General features: G+C 42.1%; 13 protein-coding genes across 13 annotated transcripts; 8 read left to right on the forward strand and 5 right to left on the reverse strand.

The window, feature by feature from the left end:
• Nucleotides 1–229: 229 nt before the first annotated feature.
• Nucleotides 230–681, forward strand: PAS_chr1-3_0038 (Constituent of the mitochondrial import motor associated with the presequence translocase; the record flags this gene model as incomplete). Its single annotated transcript, XM_002489328.1, has 2 exons — nucleotides 230–232; nucleotides 298–681. The coding sequence occupies 2 exons, from the start codon at nucleotides 230–232 to the stop codon at nucleotides 679–681; spliced, it is 387 nt and encodes a 128-aa protein (XP_002489373.1).
• Nucleotides 682–1,135: 454 nt separating this feature from the next.
• PAS_chr1-3_0039 (Hypothetical protein) lies at nucleotides 1,136–2,260 on the reverse strand (the record flags this gene model as incomplete). Its single annotated transcript, XM_002489329.1, has 2 exons — nucleotides 1,136–2,148; nucleotides 2,203–2,260. The coding sequence occupies 2 exons, from the start codon at nucleotides 2,258–2,260 to the stop codon at nucleotides 1,136–1,138; spliced, it is 1,071 nt and encodes a 356-aa protein (XP_002489374.1).
• Nucleotides 2,261–2,420: 160 nt separating this feature from the next.
• PAS_chr1-3_0040 (uncharacterized protein) lies at nucleotides 2,421–4,010 on the forward strand (the record flags this gene model as incomplete). The annotated part of the gene is made up of 1 exon (XM_002489330.1): nucleotides 2,421–4,010. The coding sequence occupies one exon, from the start codon at nucleotides 2,421–2,423 to the stop codon at nucleotides 4,008–4,010; it is 1,590 nt and encodes a 529-aa protein (XP_002489375.1).
• A 99-nt stretch (nucleotides 4,011–4,109) lies between these two features.
• Nucleotides 4,110–6,245, reverse strand: PAS_chr1-3_0041 (Serine/threonine protein kinase involved in activation of meiosis; the record flags this gene model as incomplete). Its single annotated transcript, XM_002489331.1, has 1 exon — nucleotides 4,110–6,245. The coding sequence occupies one exon, from the start codon at nucleotides 6,243–6,245 to the stop codon at nucleotides 4,110–4,112; it is 2,136 nt and encodes a 711-aa protein (XP_002489376.1).
• Nucleotides 6,246–7,914: 1,669 nt separating this feature from the next.
• Nucleotides 7,915–10,791, forward strand: PAS_chr1-3_0043 (uncharacterized protein; the record flags this gene model as incomplete). The annotated part of the gene is made up of 1 exon (XM_002489332.1): nucleotides 7,915–10,791. The coding sequence occupies one exon, from the start codon at nucleotides 7,915–7,917 to the stop codon at nucleotides 10,789–10,791; it is 2,877 nt and encodes a 958-aa protein (XP_002489377.1).
• Nucleotides 10,792–11,070: 279 nt separating this feature from the next.
• PAS_chr1-3_0044 (uncharacterized protein) lies at nucleotides 11,071–14,118 on the forward strand (the record flags this gene model as incomplete). The annotated part of the gene is made up of 1 exon (XM_002489333.1): nucleotides 11,071–14,118. One exon carries the CDS (start codon nucleotides 11,071–11,073, stop codon nucleotides 14,116–14,118), a length of 3,048 nt encoding a protein of 1,015 aa, XP_002489378.1.
• Nucleotides 14,119–14,431: 313 nt separating this feature from the next.
• Nucleotides 14,432–17,458, forward strand: PAS_chr1-3_0045 (Essential RNA-binding G protein effector of mating response pathway; the record flags this gene model as incomplete). The annotated part of the gene is made up of 1 exon (XM_002489334.1): nucleotides 14,432–17,458. The coding sequence occupies one exon, from the start codon at nucleotides 14,432–14,434 to the stop codon at nucleotides 17,456–17,458; it is 3,027 nt and encodes a 1,008-aa protein (XP_002489379.1).
• A 249-nt stretch (nucleotides 17,459–17,707) lies between these two features.
• Nucleotides 17,708–19,375, forward strand: PAS_chr1-3_0046 (uncharacterized protein; the record flags this gene model as incomplete). The annotated part of the gene is made up of 1 exon (XM_002489335.1): nucleotides 17,708–19,375. One exon carries the CDS (start codon nucleotides 17,708–17,710, stop codon nucleotides 19,373–19,375), a length of 1,668 nt encoding a protein of 555 aa, XP_002489380.1.
• A 72-nt stretch (nucleotides 19,376–19,447) lies between these two features.
• PAS_chr1-3_0047 (Hypothetical protein) lies at nucleotides 19,448–20,635 on the reverse strand (the record flags this gene model as incomplete). Its single annotated transcript, XM_002489336.1, has 1 exon — nucleotides 19,448–20,635. The coding sequence occupies one exon, from the start codon at nucleotides 20,633–20,635 to the stop codon at nucleotides 19,448–19,450; it is 1,188 nt and encodes a 395-aa protein (XP_002489381.1).
• A 1,070-nt stretch (nucleotides 20,636–21,705) lies between these two features.
• On the forward strand, nucleotides 21,706–22,413 carry PAS_chr1-3_0048 (Ubiquitin-conjugating enzyme (E2) and catalytic subunit of SCF ubiquitin-protein ligase complex; the record flags this gene model as incomplete). Its single annotated transcript, XM_002489337.1, has 1 exon — nucleotides 21,706–22,413. The coding sequence occupies one exon, from the start codon at nucleotides 21,706–21,708 to the stop codon at nucleotides 22,411–22,413; it is 708 nt and encodes a 235-aa protein (XP_002489382.1).
• Nucleotides 22,414–22,532: 119 nt separating this feature from the next.
• PAS_chr1-3_0049 (Hypothetical protein) lies at nucleotides 22,533–22,997 on the reverse strand (the record flags this gene model as incomplete). Its single annotated transcript, XM_002489338.1, has 1 exon — nucleotides 22,533–22,997. The coding sequence occupies one exon, from the start codon at nucleotides 22,995–22,997 to the stop codon at nucleotides 22,533–22,535; it is 465 nt and encodes a 154-aa protein (XP_002489383.1).
• Nucleotides 22,998–23,308: 311 nt separating this feature from the next.
• Nucleotides 23,309–24,805, forward strand: PAS_chr1-3_0050 (Regulatory subunit of Cdc7p-Dbf4p kinase complex; the record flags this gene model as incomplete). The annotated part of the gene is made up of 1 exon (XM_002489339.1): nucleotides 23,309–24,805. The coding sequence occupies one exon, from the start codon at nucleotides 23,309–23,311 to the stop codon at nucleotides 24,803–24,805; it is 1,497 nt and encodes a 498-aa protein (XP_002489384.1).
• Nucleotides 24,806–24,949: 144 nt separating this feature from the next.
• On the reverse strand, nucleotides 24,950–25,474 carry PAS_chr1-3_0051 (Hypothetical protein; the record flags this gene model as incomplete). Its single annotated transcript, XM_002489340.1, has 1 exon — nucleotides 24,950–25,474. One exon carries the CDS (start codon nucleotides 25,472–25,474, stop codon nucleotides 24,950–24,952), a length of 525 nt encoding a protein of 174 aa, XP_002489385.1.
• Between the last annotated feature and the right edge of the window lie 23 nt (nucleotides 25,475–25,497).

Consider the following 25,497-nt stretch of genomic DNA (forward strand, 5'->3'; position numbering starts at 1 on the left):
AAGCTAAACTGAGCAGGTTACAAATTGAACCAAGTTGTGTACGAAGATCAAATGTTTCAATAAGGAAAGGTGGTGGTGTACTGATACAAAATTTATTTTACACAATATTGCCATTGTACACGACTATTTTTTGGGAAGAGGAGAGAAAAATCAAATAGGTCACTTCTACCACCAACCACCGGATTTTTTCCCCAAAGGTCCACTACACAGCACAAACGGAAGAAAGAAAATGGTAAGTGTGATTCCTACCACTGTATCTTTTTGTCCGGGACGTTAGATACTAACAGGAAGTTTTAGGCTCATCGATTAGTTACACAGGTTATTTTCACTGGAGCCAAGGTGTTTGGCAGAGCGTTCACAGAGGCCTACAGACAGGCTGCAGCCGCCACTTCAAAGCAAGGAGCCTCGGCTGCTGCAACAGCAGTGAGAGACACCGGAATTTCATTAGACGAGGCCTGCAAAATATTGGATGTTCAACCAAAGGGTCTGGACAACACTAAGATACAGGAAAAGTACAATTATCTGTTTGATATCAACAGTAAAGAGAATGGAGGTAGTTTTTACTTGCAAAGCAAAATTTACAGGGCCAAAGAACGCTTGGAAGCCGAATTGAAAGCAGCTGAGGAAGAACTAAAGGCAAGAGAAGGAGCATCTGGAAAAGATTCATCCAAACCAGAGTAATATGCATGTATATAAATTAGAAGACAAATTGAAAAAGAGATGTAGCATCGCAATAGACGGATGTATACCATCGTCAACTCAAAAAAGAGCACAGACAGGTTTACATCTTCTAGCCCTAACGCATATGCCAAATAAATCTAAGAAACCGAAACGAAATAGCTATTGTGACTTCTCTGTTAAAAAAGTCAATAGGCATTTAGCTGATCGCAAACCCTAATACCGAGCATAACGCTAGTAAGAAGGTTTGCTGGGTTTCTAAGTAAATAAGTTATATATCTTGAGATAGTATAACCACTACTGATGTGAAGAAGAAAAAAAGGTTTAAGGATAGTGGGTCCTTTTATAGGTGCGTGGGCTCGAAACTTTCTACTGGAAAAAAAAATCCTGGCCCTTCCATAGAAAAAAAATCTTGACGTCGGGTAACGGTTACTATTTAAAGTCTAATCTAGGGTCTCTATGTGATCTTAACATAGTCGTCGTTGTGTTCTAGTCCATCAGGACCTTCAAGAGATTTTTGGGGTAATTGTTCACTGTCCGAGTCTTCGGAAAGATCAGAGAGCTCATTTGAATGATTATTTGTTTCATGTAGCAGAGATTCAAGCCCTTTGGAGACGGAGCTCCAAAGCTTTGAATTCTCCGAGTTACCTGTAGTATCAACACGTAGAGGGGCCTTGTTATCGGCATGATTGTCTTCATTTCGCACATTATTGAACATTTTAGTGGTGGGGGCCTTCTTTGAAGGATGAGGAAGAGCACAGAACCGTATGTGACATGTTCCACTCTCATCGAACTCTGGGCATATAAATTCGTGACGTAGCTTGCAAGTCATTCCATCAGGACAGATCCCGTTGACTGCAAAAGGCCGACAAACGGCAGCTTCGGAAGAGTCTTTCTTATGTGTGTAAGAGCAATTTTCATTGGAACAAAATCCAGTGTTGTAAAATTTGCACGAAGGTGAATTAAATTGTGTTGGTTTGTGAGATAATGTACAATAAGCATTGTAGCAAGTTCCTTTCAGAAACTCTTTGCATAATGATTTCATGTTGGCATCGTGTAAATACCTGCAACTGCTTTTGCGAGCACAATTTCCGGTCGTAACGAAATAAATGCAGAGTTCTTGAATCTCTTTAGATTTGTCCAACAATTTAAATGAACCAGTTTTCTGTCTGACGTATTCTCTATTATCTATGGTAATTTTCTTTTCATCATCGCAAGCCCCAGCATCCAAGTGAGACACTGGAACCAACCTCGAGGCATTTTTAATCTCAACGTACTTGCTGCCGTCTATGTCGATCCTGTTCTTGTGTCTATATTCACTTGCATTCTTCTTGCACCAGACATTTAACATTTTCTGCTTTCTGTGTAATACCGGTATAGATGGCTTGGCAATAGCGTAATGATTCTTCTGTCCAGCGGAACTGATTGTTCCTAATGTCTTGAGTCTTTTCTTGCTTTCATCGATGGATTCTTACTTGGTTAGTAGGTCGTTTGAAGATTTTTGAGTCGCAACAAATTACTTACTTTGTAAATCGGCATATCGCCTTTTTATCTCTTCCAACTGTTTTTCAGTACTGGACATGAAAGAGTCTATCCAACTTGGTTTAGAGTCAATCCAAAGGTATATATACACAATAAGAGTATTGATAAGAGAGAAACTGAAGAAAAGGAATCCGCGATTACTTAGCAAAAACGATAATGGGAGATGTCCAATGTAAGACTTATCCTGTGACTAAATAAACATGTCCGATCTTTCTAGAAACCAAGTAAAGGAACGTGCTAGGATAGAGCTTTCAAGGATACTGCCATTGGATGACGAAAGTTTAGATCAAGTCATTACATATGCTTTCACTTTACGAACAAAGGAAGAAATTGCTGAACATTTCCTGAATTTGCTAGGAGAAAGCCCAGATTCGTTCCAATTCATTTCCAACTTCCAAGAAATGTTATTTCCGAGCCCCAGGACTGGGAAGGCGATCCAAGAAGACTCTTCAATAGCAAGGCCTGACCCCAAGTTGTCATCTACATCGCCATCGCCATCGCCATCGCCATCACCATCGCAGTCTAAACCATCAGTGCTCAGAAGTATAAAAATAACATCAGGCAAACCAAGCAAGATAAAGACTGTCAGAAAAGTTGTTACAAGACCCATATCAAGTTCAGGCTCAGCGTTATCCTCTGATTCATCTAATAATCCATTACGGACACAACTACAAGTACAAAATTCTTCTAATGATACTCAGAAAACAATGAAAAAAACGCTAAATAGTCTCAAAGACATCGACAGCGCAATAGCCGAATTGGAATTGAATGAGCCAGTCCCCCTAGATGGTGAGCCTCGGCCTGCCAAGCGATTCTGTGATTGTATGGCTCAAAGGCATCCTTTATTCGAAATGTTTCCCAACTGTCTTAACTGCGGGAAGATTATTTGCATAAAGGAGGGCCTTCAACCGTGTTCCTCATGCGGGAAAGAACTTCTCAGCAATGAAGAAAAGTCAAAAATTGAAGAGATACTAAACCAGGAGAAACTCAAACTGGAAGAGAAGGCAGGTATAGATTCTTCAAATGACAAAACCAAAGCCAAACAGAAGAAAAAACTGATCCTTTCTATGAACGAAAAGGGTAAAAACAACTTTTTGGAAAAGGAGATTTTTTTCAATGAAATTGACTCTCAGAAACAAAAACAACTTCAACAGGCAGTAGAAGCTCAAGAAGAGCAGAAGAAGTTAGACCAGCAGAAATTTGAGTTGGAATACTATGCGAAAATCAAAGACAAATCTCCGGAATTGCTACAGGCCCAAGAACGTCTAGATCAATTGTTGAACTTTCAAGAAACTAGTGCTGAGAGGACTAAAATCATTGATCAGGCTTCTGACTTTGAGCTGCCTAATCAAAATTTTAACTTGTGGGCAAGCCCTGTAGAGAGAGCATTACAACTAAAGAAACAACAGAGGCAGCTTCGAAAACAAGAATCTTCAGAGAAAGCTAAAACTGGGCGTGCGAGCCATGCATTTAACATCTCTATTGCTGACGGCCAAGTGGTCATGAATCAAGAATCGATTATCGAAGACCCTACTGATGAAATAGATCAAGGCATAGAGGATTTAGAGGCTAGAGTTAAAAAAATGAAAAATGAACAGCTCTCCAGCAATATCGGTAAAGTTTGGAATCCTGAAGAATATAAACAAAAATGGAAAGCACCTGTCTATATGCACTCAGAAGATGACAACTCTTCAGAAACTCAGCCAGAACCAACAGAGGAGTGGGAAAGAGTGCAGAATGGCTCTGTTGAAGAATCAGAGCAAGTTCTCTTGAGCCTTCCGATCATGTAGCTCGTTTATTAGTAAATCTATAGAACCATGATAATGGATCCTGCACCTAATTTAATTAATTAGTTGTTGTTCATCTACTGATTCTGCTTTCATCTTGTTCTAGATAGCTGTTAATTTTGGTGATAATGAGGGATCTTGAACGAGAATATTGGCATTCCCTTGTACTTGTGCATGGGGTCTCAATGGGGTGCTGCTGTGAAATTGGTTTGTGCGTTCACTGTTCCAGGTATATTCCTGTTGTTCTTCCTCCACTGGTTTGATGTTAATAGGAGATCCAGTTAAGATATCATTGCCTTCTGGGTGTAACTTTTGAATTTCTGAGTCAGAAAGGGTACTTGTATTTTGATCATGTTGTAGCATATCGAAATCAACACAATTTTGTAGTAGTTTCATCATTGATAAACTGGAGTCACTTTGATACTTCGAGCTTCCAACGTAGTTTAAATACTCGTTGGTATTCCAGTCATCTTTGCTAATGCCAGTCATAATATCATCCTGTAACTGTGATTTATACTTTCCATGTTGTGTTTGATAGTTGACCCCTTCTTCAATTGAGGATGGATTGAGATCTTTCTTGAATTCACTGAAATCAGTGAAGTCCCTTACGTCCTGAGGGTCAAACTCCACAAATAGATCTTCATTATCATCTTCACTCATCTGATCTTTGTCAGTTATTTGAGAGATATGATCAATCTGGTACTGATCCTCTTTGAATTTGCGTATGGATTGTTCATCCACATCATACACGGGATTCTCAATATTCTTGGGATTTACCATTTCATCCTGCCTTCGTTTCTTACTTTGAAGGTATGACGGTTTACTGTATTCCATATTCTCGTCGTTATTATTGTACAGCGGGGCAGTTTGGACATTGACAAAGCGATTTTCTCCATTAGTTGTTTTGGACCACCCAGTGTTGTGAATCGAATGGTGATTTCTTGTAGCTAAAGGTGCATGTGACACAAATTCGTTGGAAGTTCTATCAGAAAAGTGATATTGAGGCACATGGTTTCGGAAGTAGCTCATTTGCTGCAAGTCAGTGGCTGAAGCCCTTTTCTCTGGGTCCCAAACAAGACACGCTTTGACAACCTTGAGCAGGTCAAGAAGGTCATTAGTAGGTAAGTCAGTCCTTGGAATCAGTTGATACATACTGATACCGGCTACCTCTGGTAAACTAAAGCCTAAATCACCTGCCAGAGATTGAGCTTTGGGCCAATATCCACCCAGTGGGACAGCTGAACTTGCAAACGAATCAGGCTCAAATTCTGCAGAGTAAGCATTAGAACTTGGCTCTGGAGAACCCAAGACTTCCAATATTTTCCACAATTGATCCAATTCATTTGATCCGGGAAATAATGGTCGAAAACTGGTTACTTCGACGGCAACCGTAGCAAACGCCCACATGTCAACAGGACAGGAGTAAAACTTTTGTCTAAGAAGTATTTCTGGAGAGCGGTACCATCTTGTGGATACATAGGCAGTGTACGGTTTTACGTTATCCACATGACGCGCAAGGCCATAGTCAGCCAGTTTAATGATATAAGCATCCTTTCTTCTTGACGGAGGGATGCTCTCTTTGGAGCCATAATAGGCAGTGTTAGAAACAACCAAGATGTTCTCCGGTTTGACATCTCTATGGAAGAAATTATGTTTGTGAATGTGACTGATACCCGCCAGGAGTTGCACTAAGATACTTCGAAGCGTGTTCGGGGAGAAAAGTGAGCTTTTTCTTGCTCTCATCAATTGGTACAAGTTTTGATCCATCGACTCCATGACGATTTGTAGTTGAAAAGTGGTTGAGTCAATCAATAGGTCGTATATCTGAACTAAGTTTGGATGAGATGGTACCGATAGAATGAATCGAACCTCTTTAACCTTTGTGTAATCTCTTAGATGAGTCAGCCTCTTTGTCATTGTTTTTATGGCAACGACATGAAGACCTGAATACGACTTGTTACAAGGAACCGAGGGGTTAACATATCTAAGAGTATTCTTGTGGACTGGGTTTGTCAAGTCCAAAGCCAGCTTACTAACATATTCATCTTTGATCTTGGCTAGAACCACAGACCCGAAACTGCCACTTCCTAGGCTGCTGACCGTCTTGTAACAATCTTGCAAGGACCTTAAAGGGATTTCCTTTGGGGGATCCTGTAGGTCAGAAGGCAGGGCGATCTCGGGACGGTTCTGCTTGGACTCTCTTCTCTTGGGCTTGATGTCGTGTTGTGATAACAGCATTGGGAGGTGAAAGCTGGATCTGGAACAAAGAGATACTTAAATACACCTTTTAGTCCCTTTGTGGCAAAAACAGAGTTAAAAGCAAACTCGATATGTTTTTTCGCCTGTTTGTGTTATACAACAAGCGCACCCGGATTTGATAGTGGAGCGTTGTTTAGTAATGATCTGCAAGTAGAAACAGGAGATGTTTTATATTGAATGCCAGACAAACAAAAAAGAGCTGTGCATACACTCCGGTTGTCCCTGCTTAAAGTTGGCTGCCGGGAATAATTAAGGCTACTCACAACCCCATGCTGCTTCCCTTGTTTCGACTTTAAGTATAGGGAGAGTTGTTTTATGAAGGAGAGTTGGTGTGCGACATGCATGGTGTCATTTCTCAAGATAGCCCATGGGCATCAAATGGTGCATAATGCATGCAGTTTATGAATAGGTTAGAAAATCTGATGCATTGTTGCTATTTTTTCTCTGGCAACTCTTCCCGCAAAGTTCCAGATCGGGAAAGTTTTCATATAATTGTCAGTTTCAGACTGAAAAAAAAAAAAAAAAGTGCAATAGGAGCAGTCGGTTTTGTAATCTAAAGAACGAATTTTAAACATTCCATCTGCAAGCCGCCATAAGCCTTTGAAACCTTTTAATTCAAAGGCTGATCCATGTTGTGCAATTCTAGCCATATGGCTTTTAGCAACCCTCGGAACTTGCCATTCTTATCTGATGATGTTTACTTTTTTGTAGATCTTTTCGTCAAAGCCGAGGATGAATAGAATGGGGGGAAAAGGCCGACAGAACAACATCCCGCATTTTTATTACGAACATGTAATGGTATCCATGGGTACCAGGTTTCTACTGGTGTAATGCATTCAATCAGTACACAAGTGCACACGCGCTAGAATTTATAAATGCAACGAATGACACGTATATTGTTCCGATGACTCAAGATGATAATAGGATACAGGACCTCCCACAGGGCTACAAAAGTAGCTCTTACTCTCGTCCCATGAAAAGAAACTAGAACTTGGTTCGTTTCAGGATGAAACTGTGCGTTCCGTCAAAATATCTGACACTTGAACTGAATGCTGGCGTAGTTGATTCCATTACTAGGTACTGCTTGCACTCAGTATATGGATTACTCCGGATAGTGCTTGGACTCACGCCTCCCTTCCACAAATCGTTGCTAAGGCGCTCCAACTGTATTCTAGGCCTTTCCACAATTTAAAAAAAGACCTCCGCGACGGGGAATTGAACCCCGGTCTACCGCGCGACAAGCGGTGGTTCTACCACTAAACTATCACGGATTTCGATGCTGCTTTCCCACTTCCTTACTTTACATTCTCTAGGCGTTTAGCCTGTAGAATAAAACCTTTTTTCAAGACTACAATACTGCTGCTAGTAATACCGAATTATTACATGTTTTAACAACTTGAGAGCGGGTCGTATCCTGTCTTCCGATTGTACAATCTCATCTTATCAGCTCATCTCATCTCTTCGCGCTCTGTTAGAAATTACATAATTAAATGGCTGAGAATTTCCGAATGGCATTCCAGTAAAAAGGAGAACTGTTACTTATTTCATTTCGACCACTTCTTTCCATGAGTATCTGCTAATAAAGTCACCTATCAACCGTCACCAGCCAAATAAATTAGAGCACGCTTGATAATTCACGTCTGTACAAATGAGCTCTTTAAGAGATAGAGATTCCCCTCCAATAGAAACCATCCCCGGATCAAGATCTCCTTCCCGCTCCATATGCTACTCAGACATTAGCTCCTTGGCAGACCGTTCTGTATCCAATCCCTCACCCGAGCCAGGTGCTCTGCCAAACCCCAAAGATATCTCATTTCAAACGACAATCAGAAATTCAGCTAGCAGAAATATTCCACCATCACATCAGAACTCAAGTTCACATTCTTTTCTCCGTAAATCGGTGTCACACTCAAGGTCCAATTCAAGTTCGAGGTCTAGATCACGGTCGAGGTCCCGGTCACATTCCAGGTCTCAGTCACATTCTAGGTCGAGGTATGGTTCCAAGTTAAACAGTCCAGGCATCCAGAACGACTTACCGTTAATGGAAGATGAGTCTGAAGATGAACCCGAAGATTTACCCCCATTGTTACCAGTATTTGACCATCTAAGGGGTCATGTTCAAGCTGGTGTAACCAGTCCTGATTCATCCCGAAGAAGACAAATCGAGGAGGATATAGATCAAGATGCGGATGAACTAAATGTTCAAGACGATTCAGTAGGTCTTTTCGACAGAGTTAGTCTTGACAGTACTAACGATACCGTTGCTAATAGGCCAGTTTTATCTGAAAATAACACCAATACTAGCAGTATCTCATCAAACAGTAATACACCAACTCAGGGGGAGGCCAGTGATATTGAGAATGTTCCACACATGGAAAATCAAAATGAAAATGAAAATGCAATTCAAAAAGAATGTACACACAGTACAACCAAAACTCAGCATGGCCGCAATTTTTTATCTAGGTTTCTAAACCTCAAAGGAACTATGATTGGGCCCTCTATTAATACAGACAAACCTCCACCCAAAGATGAAGAAAGCCAAATGGGCCAAGATATCCAACTATCGGATCTTGATGCTAACCAATTAAAACATGTTACAACATATCTTGTTGATAAACATTATGATCACAGCAAAAATCAGAATGAAAGCAAAAATCACGCCCTGGCCATCAACTCCTATTTAACTGAGGGTCTAAATGATCTCGATGAAATGGCAGGAGTACAGGTTGGCAAACCTAAAAACATCCACCAAGGTGTACTCTCCCATCTTCTCAAACTGTATGAGAATCCAATTAGTCAAACTAGCCATTCTCTATCAATAGATTCCGAAGACAGTGACGAGGAGCAAGAAACTCGGGGAAGAGGTCGATCTAGAAAGAAAAGAAACCACTTGAAAATATCTTCTCCCTTGCGACACCACTCCAGCTCAAGATCAAAAAGCCGCATAATAGAAATGGGCAATCTACGTCATTCATCAGGAGAGGCATTTCCCAAACAGTTCAAATCTCATCTTAGAAGCCTCAGTGAACCAAGAATTCTAAAGTCAAAATACGCAATTCCCAGCGTTTTATTTGGCAAGGAACACTCACGTTCAGCGTCAAAAGAAGCAAAAGATGAATTTAAAAAATTGCCAAAGTTCAGCTCAACAAGACCCAAAGTTAAAAAGAAAGGTCCTTCACTTTTGAAGAAGAAGCAAGTAGAAACCCGAGCGCAGATTACTGTGCACATTGCTACTATTTTGCAACGACAAAGGTTTATACTTCTTCTATGTAAAGCATTCATGCTATATGGAGCTCCAACTCATAGACTGGAGGAGTTTATGACAGTGACTGCGAAAGTTCTGGAAACGGACGCTCAGTTCCTCTATCTTCCAGGATGCATGACTGTAGCATTTGGAGACGTTCTTACTAGGACATCAGAGATGCAACTAGTTAGAAGTGTTCAGGGCTTGAATTTAGGAAAACTGGATGAAGTCTATGAGGTCTACAAAAACGTGATTCATGATGTCACGAGCGTTCCAGAGGCTATATCAGCTATTGAGAAACTTCTAAATGGGAAAGATTACTACTCTCGTCCAGTTGTCGTCTTGACTTATGCCTTGGCCTGTGCCATGGTCTGTCCCTTTGCCTTCAGGGGAAAAGGTTATGATATTCTCGTAAGTTTCGGCGTTGGAGGACTGGTTGCCATGCTTCAGTATTATGTTGTTCCATTATCGAACGTTTACTCTACAGTCTTTGAAGTCTCAGCGACCATCGTGGTGAGCTTCGTTGCTCGAGCCTTAGGATCGATAAATGAGAATAAAGTCTGCTACTCTGCAGTGGTCCAGGGATCCATTGCCATGATCCTTCCTGGTTACACGATTCTTTGTGGTTCGTTGGAGCTTCAGTCGAAAAACATAGTATCGGGAGCCGTGAGAGTGTTCTATGCCATCATCTACTCACTATTTCTAGGTTTTGGCATCACATTAGGAGCTGCGCTCTATGGTTGGATCGATCACTCGGCCACCAATGTCACCAGATGCGCTACGAGCTTGTCTCCTTGGTACTTATTCATATTTGTACCTGCCTTCGCAACTACCATGGCAATCTCCAATCAGGCCAAGTTTTCCCAACTTCCGGCCATGGCATTGATAGGATCTATTGGCTATGTTGCTACCTACTTTGCTGGACTTCGGTTCAAGAATGCTACTGAAATTGCTGCCTCGATTGGGTCTTTTGTTGTCGGTATTCTTGCCAATGTCTACTCTCGACTTGGCAGAGGTATGGCCGTCAGTGCGATGTTGCCAGGGATATTTCTGCAAGTTCCCGGGGGAATTGCGGCCCAAAGTTCTCTTATTTCAGGTATCGAGATAGCAAACGAACTGACCAATTCTTCTAACGCTCACACTAGCAGTTCTTACAGCATTGATACCTCGTTTGGGTTTGCCATGGTAAGGGTGGTGATTGGGATCACTGTCGGTCTATTTGCAGCCATCATCGTGGTTTATCCTTTCGGAAAGAAAAACACGACTATTTTCTCACTTTGAACGACATAGGACATATATGCATCACTTGTATTAATGGATTTACGAATGAATTAGAACTAGCTAACTACAGAAAAAAATGAAATACAATCTAAATATAGGATCGACGCGTAAGGCGCACACACGTCTTATCCGGAAAAATACAAAGCCTTATTACGTCATCAACCGCGATTCCTCCTTCGACCTTGATGCGCAGTTACCTCATAAGGTCGGTTTTTTCTTTTTCCACTTTGTTCAATAGATGAAACAGAGTCTACTACACCTGATAAACGCCAATATAATATGTCTGACTCAGTAGGATCTTCACGATCTCCAAGCAGGACAGATTTACGCTCCCTTTCTTCTCGGGGAAACAGGCTGTCGCAAACGATGAAAAACCTCAATCCCAAGGCAAGATCAAGATCACAGTCGCCTAGCGGCAGAAGACTCAGAGAAGAGTTCAGCAAGAATAAGTCATATAGTAGAGATGCCTCCTTCTCCCATAATAGGTCGTCTTCCCGTACGGAGATTAGTTCGCCACCACTTCTTGAAGACAGTGAGAGTGATGATGGAAATACGCCTGTGTTACCCAAGTTCTTTTCTGGAATGGGTGAAGTGGAAGCTTCTTCTTTTGTTGACAATCAGAAAGCGACAGATCTGGAATCACGCACCGAAAGAAGTTTGGACAGAAGACAAGTTATGGAGAGGGAACTGGATCAAGATGCAAGCTCTATCATTGAGAGAGATTTTAATGTAGGTACAGGTATTCTTCCTACACTTTCGAACCACACCGACATCAACGAGCGACCGAATCAGAAACGAGTTGTGCAATTCTACAACAGTAGTGACGATGACGATGATGTTACAACAGAAGAGGAATCTGAAGATGTTAACCGTAACCGTTCTGGAACCGATGGAGGAGAGAAGGAAAAAGATTCTAGTACTGGAAGCTTCAACACAATAGATGCATCCACAATAGAGCAACAGCCAAGTCTTGGACAACGACTAAAGAGAAGAATGTCCTTGTTCCGTAAAAGTGATGACCCCGAGGCAGACGAAAACTATAACGAACTTGAGAAAGTGGCGTCGAAGGTCACAAATGATTCCTCAAGTAGCAATGGGTTAGTATCAAGAATAGTAAACTTTCGATCCGGAATCGGTGGTTTAATTCCAGGAGCAACTAAGGATCAGCCGACAAAGCAGTTGGATGAAGAGAATGGTCAGAACACTAGAGACGTTCAACTTGAAAACATGAATACTAGAAACTTGCAAACGGAAGCTAAAACGTTGATAGATCAGCATGACATCTACAATAGAATTCCATCATCTACCAGCTTGATCACAGATGGGGACGCCACTTTATACGACTCCAAATCGTCCGTAAATGGCAGTTCATCGTTTTTGACTCCTAATCCAGAGATGTATCTTGAACAAGACTTAGATTCTGATCAATATTACGAGGACGGTGATGTTCACAGTGTTATCGCCCGCCCCAAAAAGTTTCAAGCCGGTGTCTTATCGTCTCTTTTGAAGCTTTATCAGAATGAGGCTGGTAGCGTTTCAAGAGAGGCTTTGAGTGGCGAAACCAGTGGCTCTGTTACGCCTTTATCGGGCACTATGAGTCCATCCAGAATGGGTCACTCTTTAGGTCCTGATGTCGCCAAACTCACAAGCAAGCTCAAGAATATAGGGCGATCAAAGCAAACTTTAACCATACCGGAATCAGGCGACGACAATGATCTAGATTCTGACGATGATGAAGGAACTTTGCATCCCAAGTTTTCTAGATCAAGAAATTCTGCCGTCTCACTACCGGGGATTTTGAAGAAGAATGCCAGAGATTCATTCAGCTCTAAATCTAAAGCCAGAGCCCAATCCAAGAACAAAAGCAAAGATGCAAAAGCTGAAGGTGTCGAAGGAGAAGAAGAGATAAATCTGCCCACTTTTGCTACTACAAGAGCAAAGAACCCAGCCAATAGGAAGAAGAAAGCTAGCAAGTACTTTAAACCTCCCAAAAAGCATGAGGCTCGTGCAAAGATTACTGTTCATATTGCTGATATTTTGCAGCGTCAGCGATTCATTTTAAGGATGTGCAAAGCATTCATGTTATACGGAGCACCAACTCATAGACTAGAGGAATTTTTAACCATGACAGCCCGAGTATTAGAGATTGACGCCCAGTTCTTATACCTTCCAGGCTGTATGCTGGTCTCGTTTGGAGATGCTGCAACCAGGACTTCAGAAATGCAACTAGTCAAGTGTTCTCAAGGACTGAATTTAGGAAAACTGGATGAAGCTCATAAAATTTACAAAGATGTTGTGCATGATATAATTGGAGTAGAAGAAGCCAGTTTTAAAATTGATGAACTGTTGTCTTCCAATAATCCTTACCCTCCTTGGGCCTGCGTTTTAATTTATGGCTTTTCTAGCGCAATGGTGACGCCTTTCGCATTTGGGGGACGTTGGCTTGACATGCCCGTGGCATTTGGAATTGGTCTTTGCGTTGGAGTGTTGCAATTTTACATGGCACCCCGATCAAACTTATATTCGTCGGTTTTTGAAGTTTCTGCTAGTATCGTGGTGAGCTTTTTAGGAAGAGCATTGGGATCCATTCACGGCGGAGAATACATTTGTTTTGCTGCTGTTGTTCAAGGATCTCTAGCATTAATTCTTCCGGGTTACATCATCCTGTGTGGATCTTTGGAGCTACAATCCCGTAGTTTGGTTGCTGGAGCAGTTCGAATGTTCTACGCAATTATTTATTCGTTGTTCCTAGGTTTTGGAATAACTCTTGGGGCTGCCTTGTACGGCTGGATAGATTCCAATGCTACAAATAATTCAGTTTGTCCCAGAACACTTTCGCCATGGTATCGTTTCATATTTGTACCCATGTTCTCTGTTGGTCTGGCTCTCGTGAATCAAGCGAAGCCCATTCAACTTCCAGTGATGATTCTTATATCATCCGCCGGCTACGCATGCAACTACTTCGCAGGATTGCATTTTTCCCAATCTACAGAATTTACAGCATCAATTGGAGCTTTTGTCATTGGTGTGTTGGCTAATTTATATTCTAGGGTTGCCAAGGGAATGGCCGTCACATCCATGTTACCAGGAATTTTCGTGCAAGTGCCTTCGGGAATTGCCTCGCAAGGATCTCTGTTGGCGGGACTTCAAACTGCTAACGCTATTGTTTCCAACTCCACTACCACCGATGAACAAAACACTAGGTCCTCCATGTCCTTTGGAATTGCCATGGTTCAGGTTGCTATAGGAATTAGTGTTGGTCTCTTTGCTGCTACTCTCTTTGTTTACCCGTTTGGTAAGAAACGTACAGCTATCTTTTCTCTATAGATTAATCCATCGTCATTATTCCATAAAGTAGATAATTCCGAACCGTTGTAGTGTACTACCCATTATGCCACGATTTGATATTTCACTAAGGCGCGCCCGACAGGACCAGGGTAGAATACCACCTTGACCATTCGAACTCTCTCGTTTAGAAAACCAAAGATTTCAGTCGTCTTACAACTTGCTATTTGTGAATATTGAGAAGAAGTCACCGGCTTTGTTTGATATTCGTTTTCGACTACATTGTTTTCTTCCTGTCCCCGATTTGCCCTCTTTTTTTTGCCTCCGTTTTACCTGTTAATAGTTCATATTTGAAATGTCAACCCCTGCCGAGCTTTTAAGCACCAAAAGTTTCTCCAACGTTGAGAGTGGCACCGCTGAAGAGTCACTTCCTCCAAGTACAACGACTCCGTCTTCTGGAGATTCTTCTTTTATCAATGAAAAATTGTTCCCCTCGATCAAGTCAGCATCCACGTCACCATCTTCTAATGGCTCAAGACCTGTTTGGGTAAATGAGACGCCCGCTTCCTCCAATTTACCCAAGAAATCGAATTCTGTATTGAGATCACAGAATGTTCAGGACACCTTCACCATTGACAACGACCAGCAGTCATTCCAGCTGTCCAAGGCTGAAATCCAGAAGGCCGTTGGAGACCTGAAGAATAGGTTAAATGTTCGCATCGAATCAACCATTTCTGTAAGAACTGGTGCCAGAACTTTTTTGATTTCTGGTCTACCCGAAAATGTTAAGCAGGCTAGAAGAGAAATTCTAAGAAAGCTCTGCAAGCCTGTTGATATTGAGTTCAAGATCCCTTCCAAGGCAAGATCTGCCGTAATTGGACCTCAGGGTAAGACATTGAAGCCCATTTTGGATGCAACAAACGCTAAGATTGACATTGAAAAGGATGACAACACTTCTGAAAAGAGTGAAGAACCTGGTTCTGACGAAGATGACATTTTTGGTCCTCTGGTCACCGTCAAGGTGCAAGGTGATGTTGAATCTTGTGAGCTTGCCAAGTCTTTAATTTTCGATATTGTCAATAAGCACACTCTTAACACATCTGTGCGCATACCATTGGCCAAAGCCTTGAGACCCTTGGTCACTCCTGTCATTTCACAGCTAGAACTCCCTTCAACAGTTGAAGTTCTGGTTCCTGAGGTAAACCAAGGAGTTTCTAACATCATTGTTTCGGGCCCAACTTTGGACGTAATCAAGGCCCGTAACGCCTTAAGGGAAATCATTGAACGCGTGGAGAGTTCGGTTGTAAGCGAATCCAAGACGGTTCCCAAGGTACTGCATCAATATCTAGACGCTGATGATATTTTCAAAGAAACAGGTGTTTCTGTCTCAATTCCAAATGCGGATGATCCATCTGCCGAGGTCGTCTTTTTTGGCGATGCTTCCAACATTCCTAATGCCGTCGCTCTTGCCAAGAGTCAGACAAAGAATTACTCTTCTTACAGTTTAGATATCTCCAAGGCACATGGTGGTAACTTTCAACATGCCCAGAGATTGGCTGCTTACTTTAGATTCACCTCTTTTTTCGATAAATTGGCTCACACTAACGGAGTCCTCATTACCAGTCCTTTTTTTAACGAGCTGGTTTCTGATGATTCCAAATCCCTGAATGTAACGTTTAGCGGTAAGGCAAGCGAACCAGAGAAACTTCAACAGGTCAAGAAGGAGATAATTAACAAAGTCAATTCAATTCCCCCAAGCTCTGTGCGTGCTATCGATGATGTCAATGCATTTTTCTTTGACCGTATAGACCAGAAAGCTGCCAAGGAAGAGAATGTGGCTCTCATTCCTTTAGGCAAGTTGGCTGGTGTATCTAACCTGCTGGTTTTAGTTGCTAACACCACCGATGATGAAGACTTCTTACCATCTCAGGCTGAGATTGATGCTAGATTGGACAAAGTCGAAGAGTCCCTTGCTAAATGGAGACAGCTCAGCTCAAACTTAGAAGAAAGAGTAGTTGAAGTCCCAGAAAATGAACAAAAGCTTATTTCAACTAAAACATTGAATCATTTGACCGAGAAGTTTGAAAACACTATCATCATCAACCTAAACCGAGATGCAGATGGTTACTCTGCTGACAAACTCGTAATTGTTGGAAAGAAAGAGGACGTTGACGAAGCCATTACGGAAATTCAAAAGTTTATCGAAGAACTTAAAGATTATGAAAATGCTTGTAAATATACAACTGAGATCTTGTTCCCAGTGAAACTGCTTTCTTTACTGATTGGACAGAAAGGTCATCACTTAGATAGTTTACGTGAAGAATTTGACGTTCAGGTTAGTGTCGAGAGTGGCAGAGATAGAGAGCACCATGACGAGCAACAAGAAGTCCCAGTTAAACTTGTTGGGTTGAAAGCCAATTGTGATGCCTGTATCAAGAAGATTTCAGCATTGCAGAAAGAATGGGCTGACCGTAAGACAGGTAAGATCACTGTAGAAAAGAAATATCTGGGCAGCATTATTGGACGTAATGGAACTTACGTCAAAAGATTCCGTGAGAAATATAACGTCCAGTTGAGGGTCGACGACGGTGAAGCTGAATATAGTGACATCATACTTGTTGGTCCGTCAAAGGGTGTTACTAAAGCCTTAGGTGAGATCAAAGAATTTGTCGACTATGAACGTCAAAATGGAGTTACTGATAGCATTACCATTCCTAAGAAAGCACTTTCGTCTGTTATCGGAAGAAGTGGTCAGACTATTCGTGAAATCAGTGAAGAGACTGGAGTTAAAATCACCAGACATGGTGATGATGAGGCCTCTGACGAGAGCAATAAATCTGGCGAGAAGTTTTACCTTGTTGGTACTAAGAAAGGTATCAAGGATGCACGTCTTCGTATTGAAGAAATAGTCAAGAGAGTTGAGAACAGAGTTAAGAAAACTGTTTCTGTGGAACGCAAGTACCACAAGGACCTGATTGGTCCTCATGGTTCCACTTTACGTGAGATTATCCGCAAGGCCGGAGCCAATGTAGATGAAAGCCAGCGTGTGTGGAAAAGTTACCTACAAGTCCCTAGTGTTGACTCTGAATCCACAGAAATCATCAGCTCTGGTGAAAAAGCCATTGTGGAGAAAGTAATCAGTCAAGTTAAGGAGTTAGTTGGTCGTTTGGAAAGCAATACTACAGAAAAGATTACTGTCCCTAGAAATAGGCATATGCGATTGATAGGTTATGGTGGGTCTGTGAAGAACGAGTTAATGGAAGAGTTTAAAGTTGCCATAAACATTCCCAAGAAAGGTTCCGACTCTGAGGTGATCACAATTTCAGGAGCTCCTGAGGACATTGAGAAGGTAAAAGTTCGTATTGAAGAACTAACCAAATAATACTAAGTAAGTTAGAACAGACATTTAAATTAGTTTTTGCTTGGAATCACCAATCAGTACCGGTTAATCCGACATCTATCATCCGTCTGACAAGTGGGGCACAATCATTTTGCGCGAATAGAGATCATTGAAACTCACTTTATCTTGCCTCGCTCGTACCACCGCACTGGCTGCACTCTAGTTATCTAGTAAACCGTTCAGTTCTCGCCCGAAACATTATCATAATACTGTCGTATTTCAATATCGATAATGGACACCAATCAAAGCACGCCTTCGTTAATTGGTACCTCGATTAGAGGAGCCATTGACACCCCAGACCGGGAATTGTTTGATAAGGAACCTCCATCAGGAACCCTGTCACCTTCCAAGACTCGTCACTCAAAGAGTCTGACAGGCACTCTGTCTCCTTCATATGTTACTGTCAATCAACTCAAAGAGGGAGGTGCTCTTTTGAACGATGGTTATACCGAACAGCTGAATTCTGTCATGGATGGAGAGGGGCATATCAAAGAAGACGCGTTGGACTTGAAACAGAAACTGTATCGAAACAAGGACGCCCAGAATGTGTCTCGAGCTAAACTTGTCAGTCTCTCTGAAATCAGCGCTAATGAAGAGAAATATAATCAGGAGTTTTATGATCCTGAAATGCGTTATGCTGCTCCAGCATGCTCGTTAAGTGGGTCTCGATCCAGAGCAATGGAGTCAGACGATATAGATAAGGACAAGGAAAGTCTCATCTCGCGTGAAGCAACACCGATGAAGTTTGAATTAACTAATTTTGATTCGTCTTCTAGTCTGAGGCTAGGTGCTGGTGCAAGTAGACCACATCTAGCCCGGGGAGACTCCTATCAACAAGTTCATCCAAGTGACTTCGGTCACAACGAAAGACTTCCCCGACATGAGAGGACTCAGTCATCAGTTTCCTCTTCCTCAATTAACTATTTGCGTTCACTTTCTAGATCTAGATCTAGATTGAATAGATCTGCTCATGGAGATATTGCCACCCAAGAGGAATTGAAGGAGGAGGGTGTGTTGACAAATGACCAATACTCACCAATGCCTGAATTAACAGAGGCAGTCGATGAAGCACTAAAACCGGTTGATGGGCATGTGGATATAGAAGATGAGGATGAGAATGAGGGTTCTGAAAGTGATGATCAAACGGAGGAAGAAACGGAGAAAGCCAGCCTACAGGAAGGTGAGCCGGAACTAGGCGACCAAAAAGGGACTAATCCTGTAAAAGACGAAAATCCTGCATCGAAGACTGGAACGTTTTTCTTGGAAGAGAGTAGTTCAGAGAGCACTCAAGTAGCAGACAGTTCCTCCAAGGCAACAGAGGCTAAGAAAGAGGATGTTGCTGGATCTGAAACGAAAGTTGCGCCTTCTGATCAAATTTCAGACAAACAACCTTCAGAGATTTTTAAAACCACTGATGCCACATCGGAGGCGGTGGCAGAGGAAACTAAGCATATCAGTGAATCTAAAGTAACTTCCACAGACGACTTGGATGACCTCATGAATGAGTTGGAATTAGAAATTCAGGGGGATGACTCCCACCCTTTGAAGGGCTCTTTATCCACCTCAAAAGCTGAAGGTGACGATTCAGCGTATGTTCCACAAAACACCATGGCTTTCGAAAACGAGCCAGTTTATTTATTTACATCTCTTGCCGGAGGGTTCCAGGTGGCTTCCCGTACCAATAGGTTGCAAACTATATTAGCTGCTAATCAAGTCGCTTTCCAAATGAGAGATCTTGGCACAGACGAGGAGGCTCGCAAAGTTTGGAAGCGTTATTCCTCTGGCAAGTCTCTTCCGGGAATCGTCCGCGGTAAGGACGATTTTATTGGCAACTGGGAAGACATAGAAGAAGCCAATGAGAACTACGAAGTGCGCAGTTTAATCTACGAAACTGTCTAGTTGGAATTGGTTTGAAGTTGCTAGTTGCTTGACGGATCCGATCATGATGGTGACCTTTATATATATAGTTCATTAGTATTTTCTTTTGAACAAGTTCAGAAATAGTTTTCCTAAAGGTTCAGTAGAGTGTTGGTAAATATTGGAACGTTGGGGGATATCTTTGAATGTGGGGAGCTCCTTATTCTTCGCTGTTGACAGGGATTTGGGGTTCGATTCTGTTGGAGAGCCCGTTAAATGTCTTAGAATGATCTCTTGCGAAGTCTCTGATACTCGCCTGAAACAATCTTGCAGCTCCTTTTCCAGAGATAAATACATTTTTTGAGATGGTAAGGGCGCTTGCAGGTTGTAGCTTCTCAGGGAGCTATTCAAAGAATTCATTTTTACAGAGAGAGATTCCTTTTCAGCCGATGATATTCGGTACACCGTAGGATTTGATTTGACATTGGTGGGATATGCTAATTTTTGCTCCAGAGACAATGGTAACGACTTGATGTGATTTGCTAGTTTCAATCTCCAGGTCTTATCTAGTTCGTTTCTGAACGATTTGATCTCCGAAAATACCATCCCCTGTTTCTCTATCCACGGAGGAAGAGCATTCTCGTTTTTTAGGATGTTGTTCAAGTGATACTCTGTCTTGTCAATGAATGCAGATTGGGAAGAAGAGTCAAGTTTCATAGGTTTTCCTCTATTTGAAAGGTTGTTGAACTTACCTTCGGACATTGCCTGTTCGATTTTTGTATTGGCAATTGACTTAATAGAATTATTGACGGTTGCAAATGACGAAGGTACCAACAGATCTGGACCCAACAATCTTTCTTTATATCTCTCTCTAAAGTGAGGGTCTTCTTCAAAGGATGTTTCTTTTTCCGAAATTTTTGATATCTTGTAATCCAAAGACGCATCTCTAGCTGAGGACAGTCTAACTTGAGATTTTGTCAATCTGGATGGCTTGTACTTGTCGACCAGCATTCTCAGCGTTGCATCAGCCTGTGACTCTGTTCCTGTCCATGGTTGTGATAAAGCAATCTCTTGAGACTGTTTTGGGATAAACCTTGACTTTGTAGAGTTGGCATAACCCAACTCTTTTGTGTATTTAGCCTTGAATTCCGAGTCAGATAGAGAGTCGAGTATCTGCTTAAATTCGGGGGTTTGGAGTAAAGAAGGGCTTTCTTCTAGAGCATCCTCTGTCAGCTGTTCTAATCTCTCCAAAAGTGCCTTTTTTGATGTGGGTCTAGATGTGGTTGTAAGGAACCTCCTCATGACGGGGAAGAGAGGATGATCGATCCATAGAGCTGAAAGGTTGAAGCTTATGTAATACACTTATCAAAATAACGTTATGCAGGAGCGTGCACATGATCTGGCTGTCAACTAGTGGGCATAGCCAGGCCCAGGGGTAGATGACCTAAAGGTACCAAGGTACCAATCACTCTGTTGGTCGTTGTAATTGACCGAGTGGCTGGTTTAAGTGATCACAGGTCCGGTCTTATACGAGGCCTTCGGCAAGTTACATACCACCAAGTTTCTTTCCTCTAGCAGTGCGTATCACTCAAGATCATAGTGTTGAACCACCTCTAACAGGCTTCCGTGTGAACGTATTATAACGTTTCTGCCTAAGGTGGGTGACTCTCAAAAGACTTTCGAAACTCTCAATCCAGAATATCTAGCAGTTGGGCTGGTCTCTGGATGACGAGAAAAGTAAGAGATTAACTAGGTTGAAAGACAAGATGGAACAAAAAAAATTAAACCATAAGGTCTTCGTGACGGATGGTGTATATCGGAGAAGCTTCCGGGTAGTCCAAACAATAGGCTGTAAATCCTAATAGGAAGGCCGGATGCACTATTTAGTAACACAAGAAACTGCAGAGAAAACCTTCTGGAATATCTCGGATTAACTCCAGGTTACCCTTTCAAGAGTATCCAAACAAATAGCACTTGGTGTGCGTCGTAACCTGGCCTCTACCATAATCCAAAATTTAACCAGTATAGTCATTTCTTCTCCGATAATCCTCTGACCTCTTCTACCTCCCGGTTTTAGACCCTCCTTTTCTTTTGATTTCTTTTTCTCGCGGCATCACTGTCCACATTTGCACCTTTGTTCTCTCTCAGTTCGCACATAACCCAACCTCCTAATTAGTCTGACTAACAAAGTTACAGACAAAGAAAAGTGGCAACTCAGAGGCAAAATCGGCCAAAACTAAGGACAAAAGATAGGACCTTCTCAACTGGATCCTACTCGCACTATAAGTTACTAATTTTCGGTTGATAGCCCTAACCCCAACAGTGACAACAAACCCAAAGCATACAAATAACCCCCCTCTAATAGTCAACTCATGTCCAACGCAGCAGCTGCCTCCATCTTACTAAGGCAGTTCAGAGAACTCACAGACCCCAAGAAGGGCGTTCCATGCTTCCATATTGAATTGGAGGACGATAACATCTTCCTCTGGAACATCGGAGTGATGGTGCTTAATAAGGAATCTATTTATCATGGTGGATACTTCAAAGGACAAATGAAGTTCCCGCTGGACTTCCCATTTTCCCCACCTACCTTCCGCTTTACCCCAGCCATATACCATCCAAACGTTTATAGAGACGGAAGACTCTGCATTTCCATCCTCCACCAAGGAGGTGGTGACCCTACAACAGATGAACCAGACAGTGAGACATGGAGCCCGGCACAGACTGTAGAAAGTGTGCTGATTTCGATAGTTTCTTTGCTGGAGGACCCCAACATTTCAAGTCCGGCCAACGTTGATGCCGCGGTGGACTACCGAAAGAATACCGAGAAGTACAAAGAGCGGGTTTTACAAGAGGTCGAACGCTCCCGGCAGGATATTCCCGAGGGGTTCATAATGCCAGATGCAGACACAGCCTACGGACAACCACGAGCTGAAGAACCAGAACAAGACGCAGTCGATGATGATTTTTGGTTTGACTCGGATGAGAGTTATGGAGACGATGATAGTATTATGGATGGAAATGTGTCCGAGGATGACGATAATGTGGACAACGTTTCCGAGGACGGCATGGACAAGTGATCGTCAAAGAGTGCATCGTACATAAGTTCTGTCTTTCTTTTAGTCTTTCGTTTCCATGATTTTAATAGCCCTTTTATTACATTTGGTTCCATTTTTAGTGGCTATTTGAAATTTCTTGGTTAATGGGCAGTCAACTTGAATCCTTGCAACCCAGCAGCAAGCGTTTCAGAAAGGATCTGACTGCGTATAAGTGCTATATCTCCAGGATATGATAATCTAGTCACTGAAAGTAATAGTAGATCTGTATTCTCGATTGAATAAAGCAATACCCGACGTTCCCCTATAGTTGTAGCATGCCAATTCTCCACCTTACCGCCTGATTCAGCCTGCGTTTTTTGATACGAATGATATTCCCTTATAGCCACCAAAGAGTAGATTTTTAAATCATTTTTCGACAGCGTAGACTTGGAAAAAGAACTATCGCCTTCTACTTGACTGTTTGAAATAATAGACTTTTCCATTGCTGTAGAGAGAAGCTCTCCATCTCTAGTAATGAGAGCAACTGCAAGAGGAGATTCGTCCGTCAGCTGAGAAGGCTTGAATCCTTGCTGTAGCACCTTTGCTATGTTTCTAGAGTGTAGCATGGGTGGGCCTTCTATGGGTCGGAAAGGGTGTGTATGGGGTTAACTCGCAGACAAACCAGTGCCGGATGAGAAAACATGGGAAAAAATTACGGAGTTTCGTAGTGGAACATCCAGCATCACAGCGCGATACACGGTTCTCGCTATGGATCCCTCTTCCCAGGTCTCACCTATATCAACAAACCTACACCTGCTCATTTCTGATCAAGGAGTCGCTTTCCTTGTGTATAAAAGACTGTCTAGCTTGTTTATCCAATACTGGAGACTTTCTATTGTCTGTTTAAGCTTTTACTAGGTCGAAAATTGTCCACGTTATGACTACCCGTCAACCTCTAAAAGAGACCAACAATAACGTGTGCAAAACACCAGCAAGAGAGACAAGGAAGCTAAACGCAGAAAAAGCTACGACTCAGCATAACCAAAATGTGTATGTTCAAAATGCAAATGTGTCGTCTTCAATGCGTCAATGGCAGCAATGTTGGAGGGAAATCTTGAAATCTACGGTGGTGTATTTTGAGTACGATGCTCATGAAGACTCAGCAGAGAGAAAGAAGGCCAAACAACATCTGGAAAGATTGGGATGTACCATAGATATGTTCTTTAATGATGGAGTTACGATCATTGTGTCCAAGAGACCATTTAATTCGAAAGGCGTTTATCCAGCAAACGATTTGTTCCACAAAGCAATAAGAAGAAACTTGAAAGTGTGGTCGTACGAGAAAGTATTTCGCTTTTTACGCAATCTTGGAGAGTTACCTTCTGCTGATGTCGGTAATGAGAAAGTCGTCGGAACAGAAGAAAATCGCCTATCGTCGTTGTTGAAGGAGGAAAAATTACTTGGTCCAACAGATAGAGATCCAAGCGCTAAAAGAGATGACTTCCACTATTTCAAAGCTGTTTATTTTCTGGTTTATGATTTTCAGCTTAAGTATAGACCCATAGCTTTCAGAGAATGGTCCAAACCAGATGATCCAGATATCCCGCATATACGGGCATCCACTAATGGAGGCTGTCCATTTGAATCAGACTACGCCAGACCCAATTCTGAGCGCATGATCAAAAAAAGGCGCATGCTATACGAACGAAACAAGGAATATAGACTTCGTTTGTATGAGGCTTCCAATTTGAAAAAGAACGTCGAAGCGCCCACTTCCGTCATGAACCCAAGTCCGCAGCTAGAAGATGATAATAAAGACGAAGACCAAGAAACAAACTCTATTCTCTCTCTTAATGAAGATAATGAGAACCAAATCCAGCCTATTGCAACCCCACTTCCACCTCAATCTAACAAGCCACCGGTCGAAGCGCCCGTCTTGAAGCGCAATGATACGGTATTGTTGGAACTCATGAACAAGTCACATCATGTAATTAAGGATAACGGAGAAATCCAAGCCTCCGGAATAACTAACATCTCTACTCAGCAAGTTTCTCAAAACTCTGCAGTGCATCAGAATAGAGGTAATGGTTTAGGACCAATCAAAGCTGAAGTATACAACAAAAAAGTGTCCACAGATAAACGTAAAACCGTAACATTACAACGGAATTTCCAGCATGAAGAAACTTTGCAAGAGAGTGCTAAGATTGCGCAAGATTTGGCTCCTCCACAGCTAACAGTGAAAAAAGATCGCAAGCGCAAGAGAGAACGTGCTGCGTACGATGGGTACTGTGAAAACTGTCGGATAGAATACGACAATCTCAACACTCATATTAAAACCCAGATTCACAGGTCGTTCGCTCGTGATGACTGTAACTTCAAGAATATTGATAACCTAATTTTCAAGCTAGCTGAATCAAGGTCTCTGCAAATCTAAGATCAAAGTAAGAAACACGCGTATAGTATTTTGCTAGTATTATCAAAAAAAAAAATAAAACGACTCATGTATTAAACCCAAACCCCCCGTATCTATGTATTAAGAAAACAACACTAAACTCATAATTAAAATGAATGTGGAAAATCAATTTAGTAAAGATTTGATCGATATGCTTCGAAAGGGGGCAGCGGGCCCCGAACTTCGTTCCTGGATATATCTGTTGGAGGAGATGGATGTGATTACAAAGCTATTATAGTTTCTCGTTATCAGCTTCGTAGGGTCATCTTGAATTATCATGAAATTGGGTCTTTTCTTGTGGCAATCAGAACTACCATTAGCTTTCTGTTGTGAACTCTCTAGTGTCGCTTCCGAAGGATACGTGCAGACCAGGAAATTTCTGGAGCAGCCCGAGCACTTAGGCCTTATCTCATCACACTTCTTCTTTCTCTTACGGCAACAAAAGCATCCAGTCTTCGTACGCACTATCTTGCGCCTTTTGACTATCTTATAATCTGAGGCTTTTGTTGAGTCCATTGCTACCATTGGCAAAATTGGCATACAATCATCTGGAGAAGGAGCTGAGGTAAGCGAGGGTCGAGAGCGTGGAATTCTGTCTCCGACGTTCAGCTTTATAACTTGCTGGTAATCTCTGTAGTGTTTATCTGGCATGACGAACAGTAGAGCAGATGACT

This window comes from Komagataella phaffii, chromosome 1 (assembly GCF_000027005.1).
Source record: "Komagataella phaffii GS115 chromosome 1, complete sequence".
Classification (NCBI taxonomy): domain Eukaryota; kingdom Fungi; phylum Ascomycota; class Pichiomycetes; order Pichiales; family Pichiaceae; genus Komagataella; species Komagataella phaffii.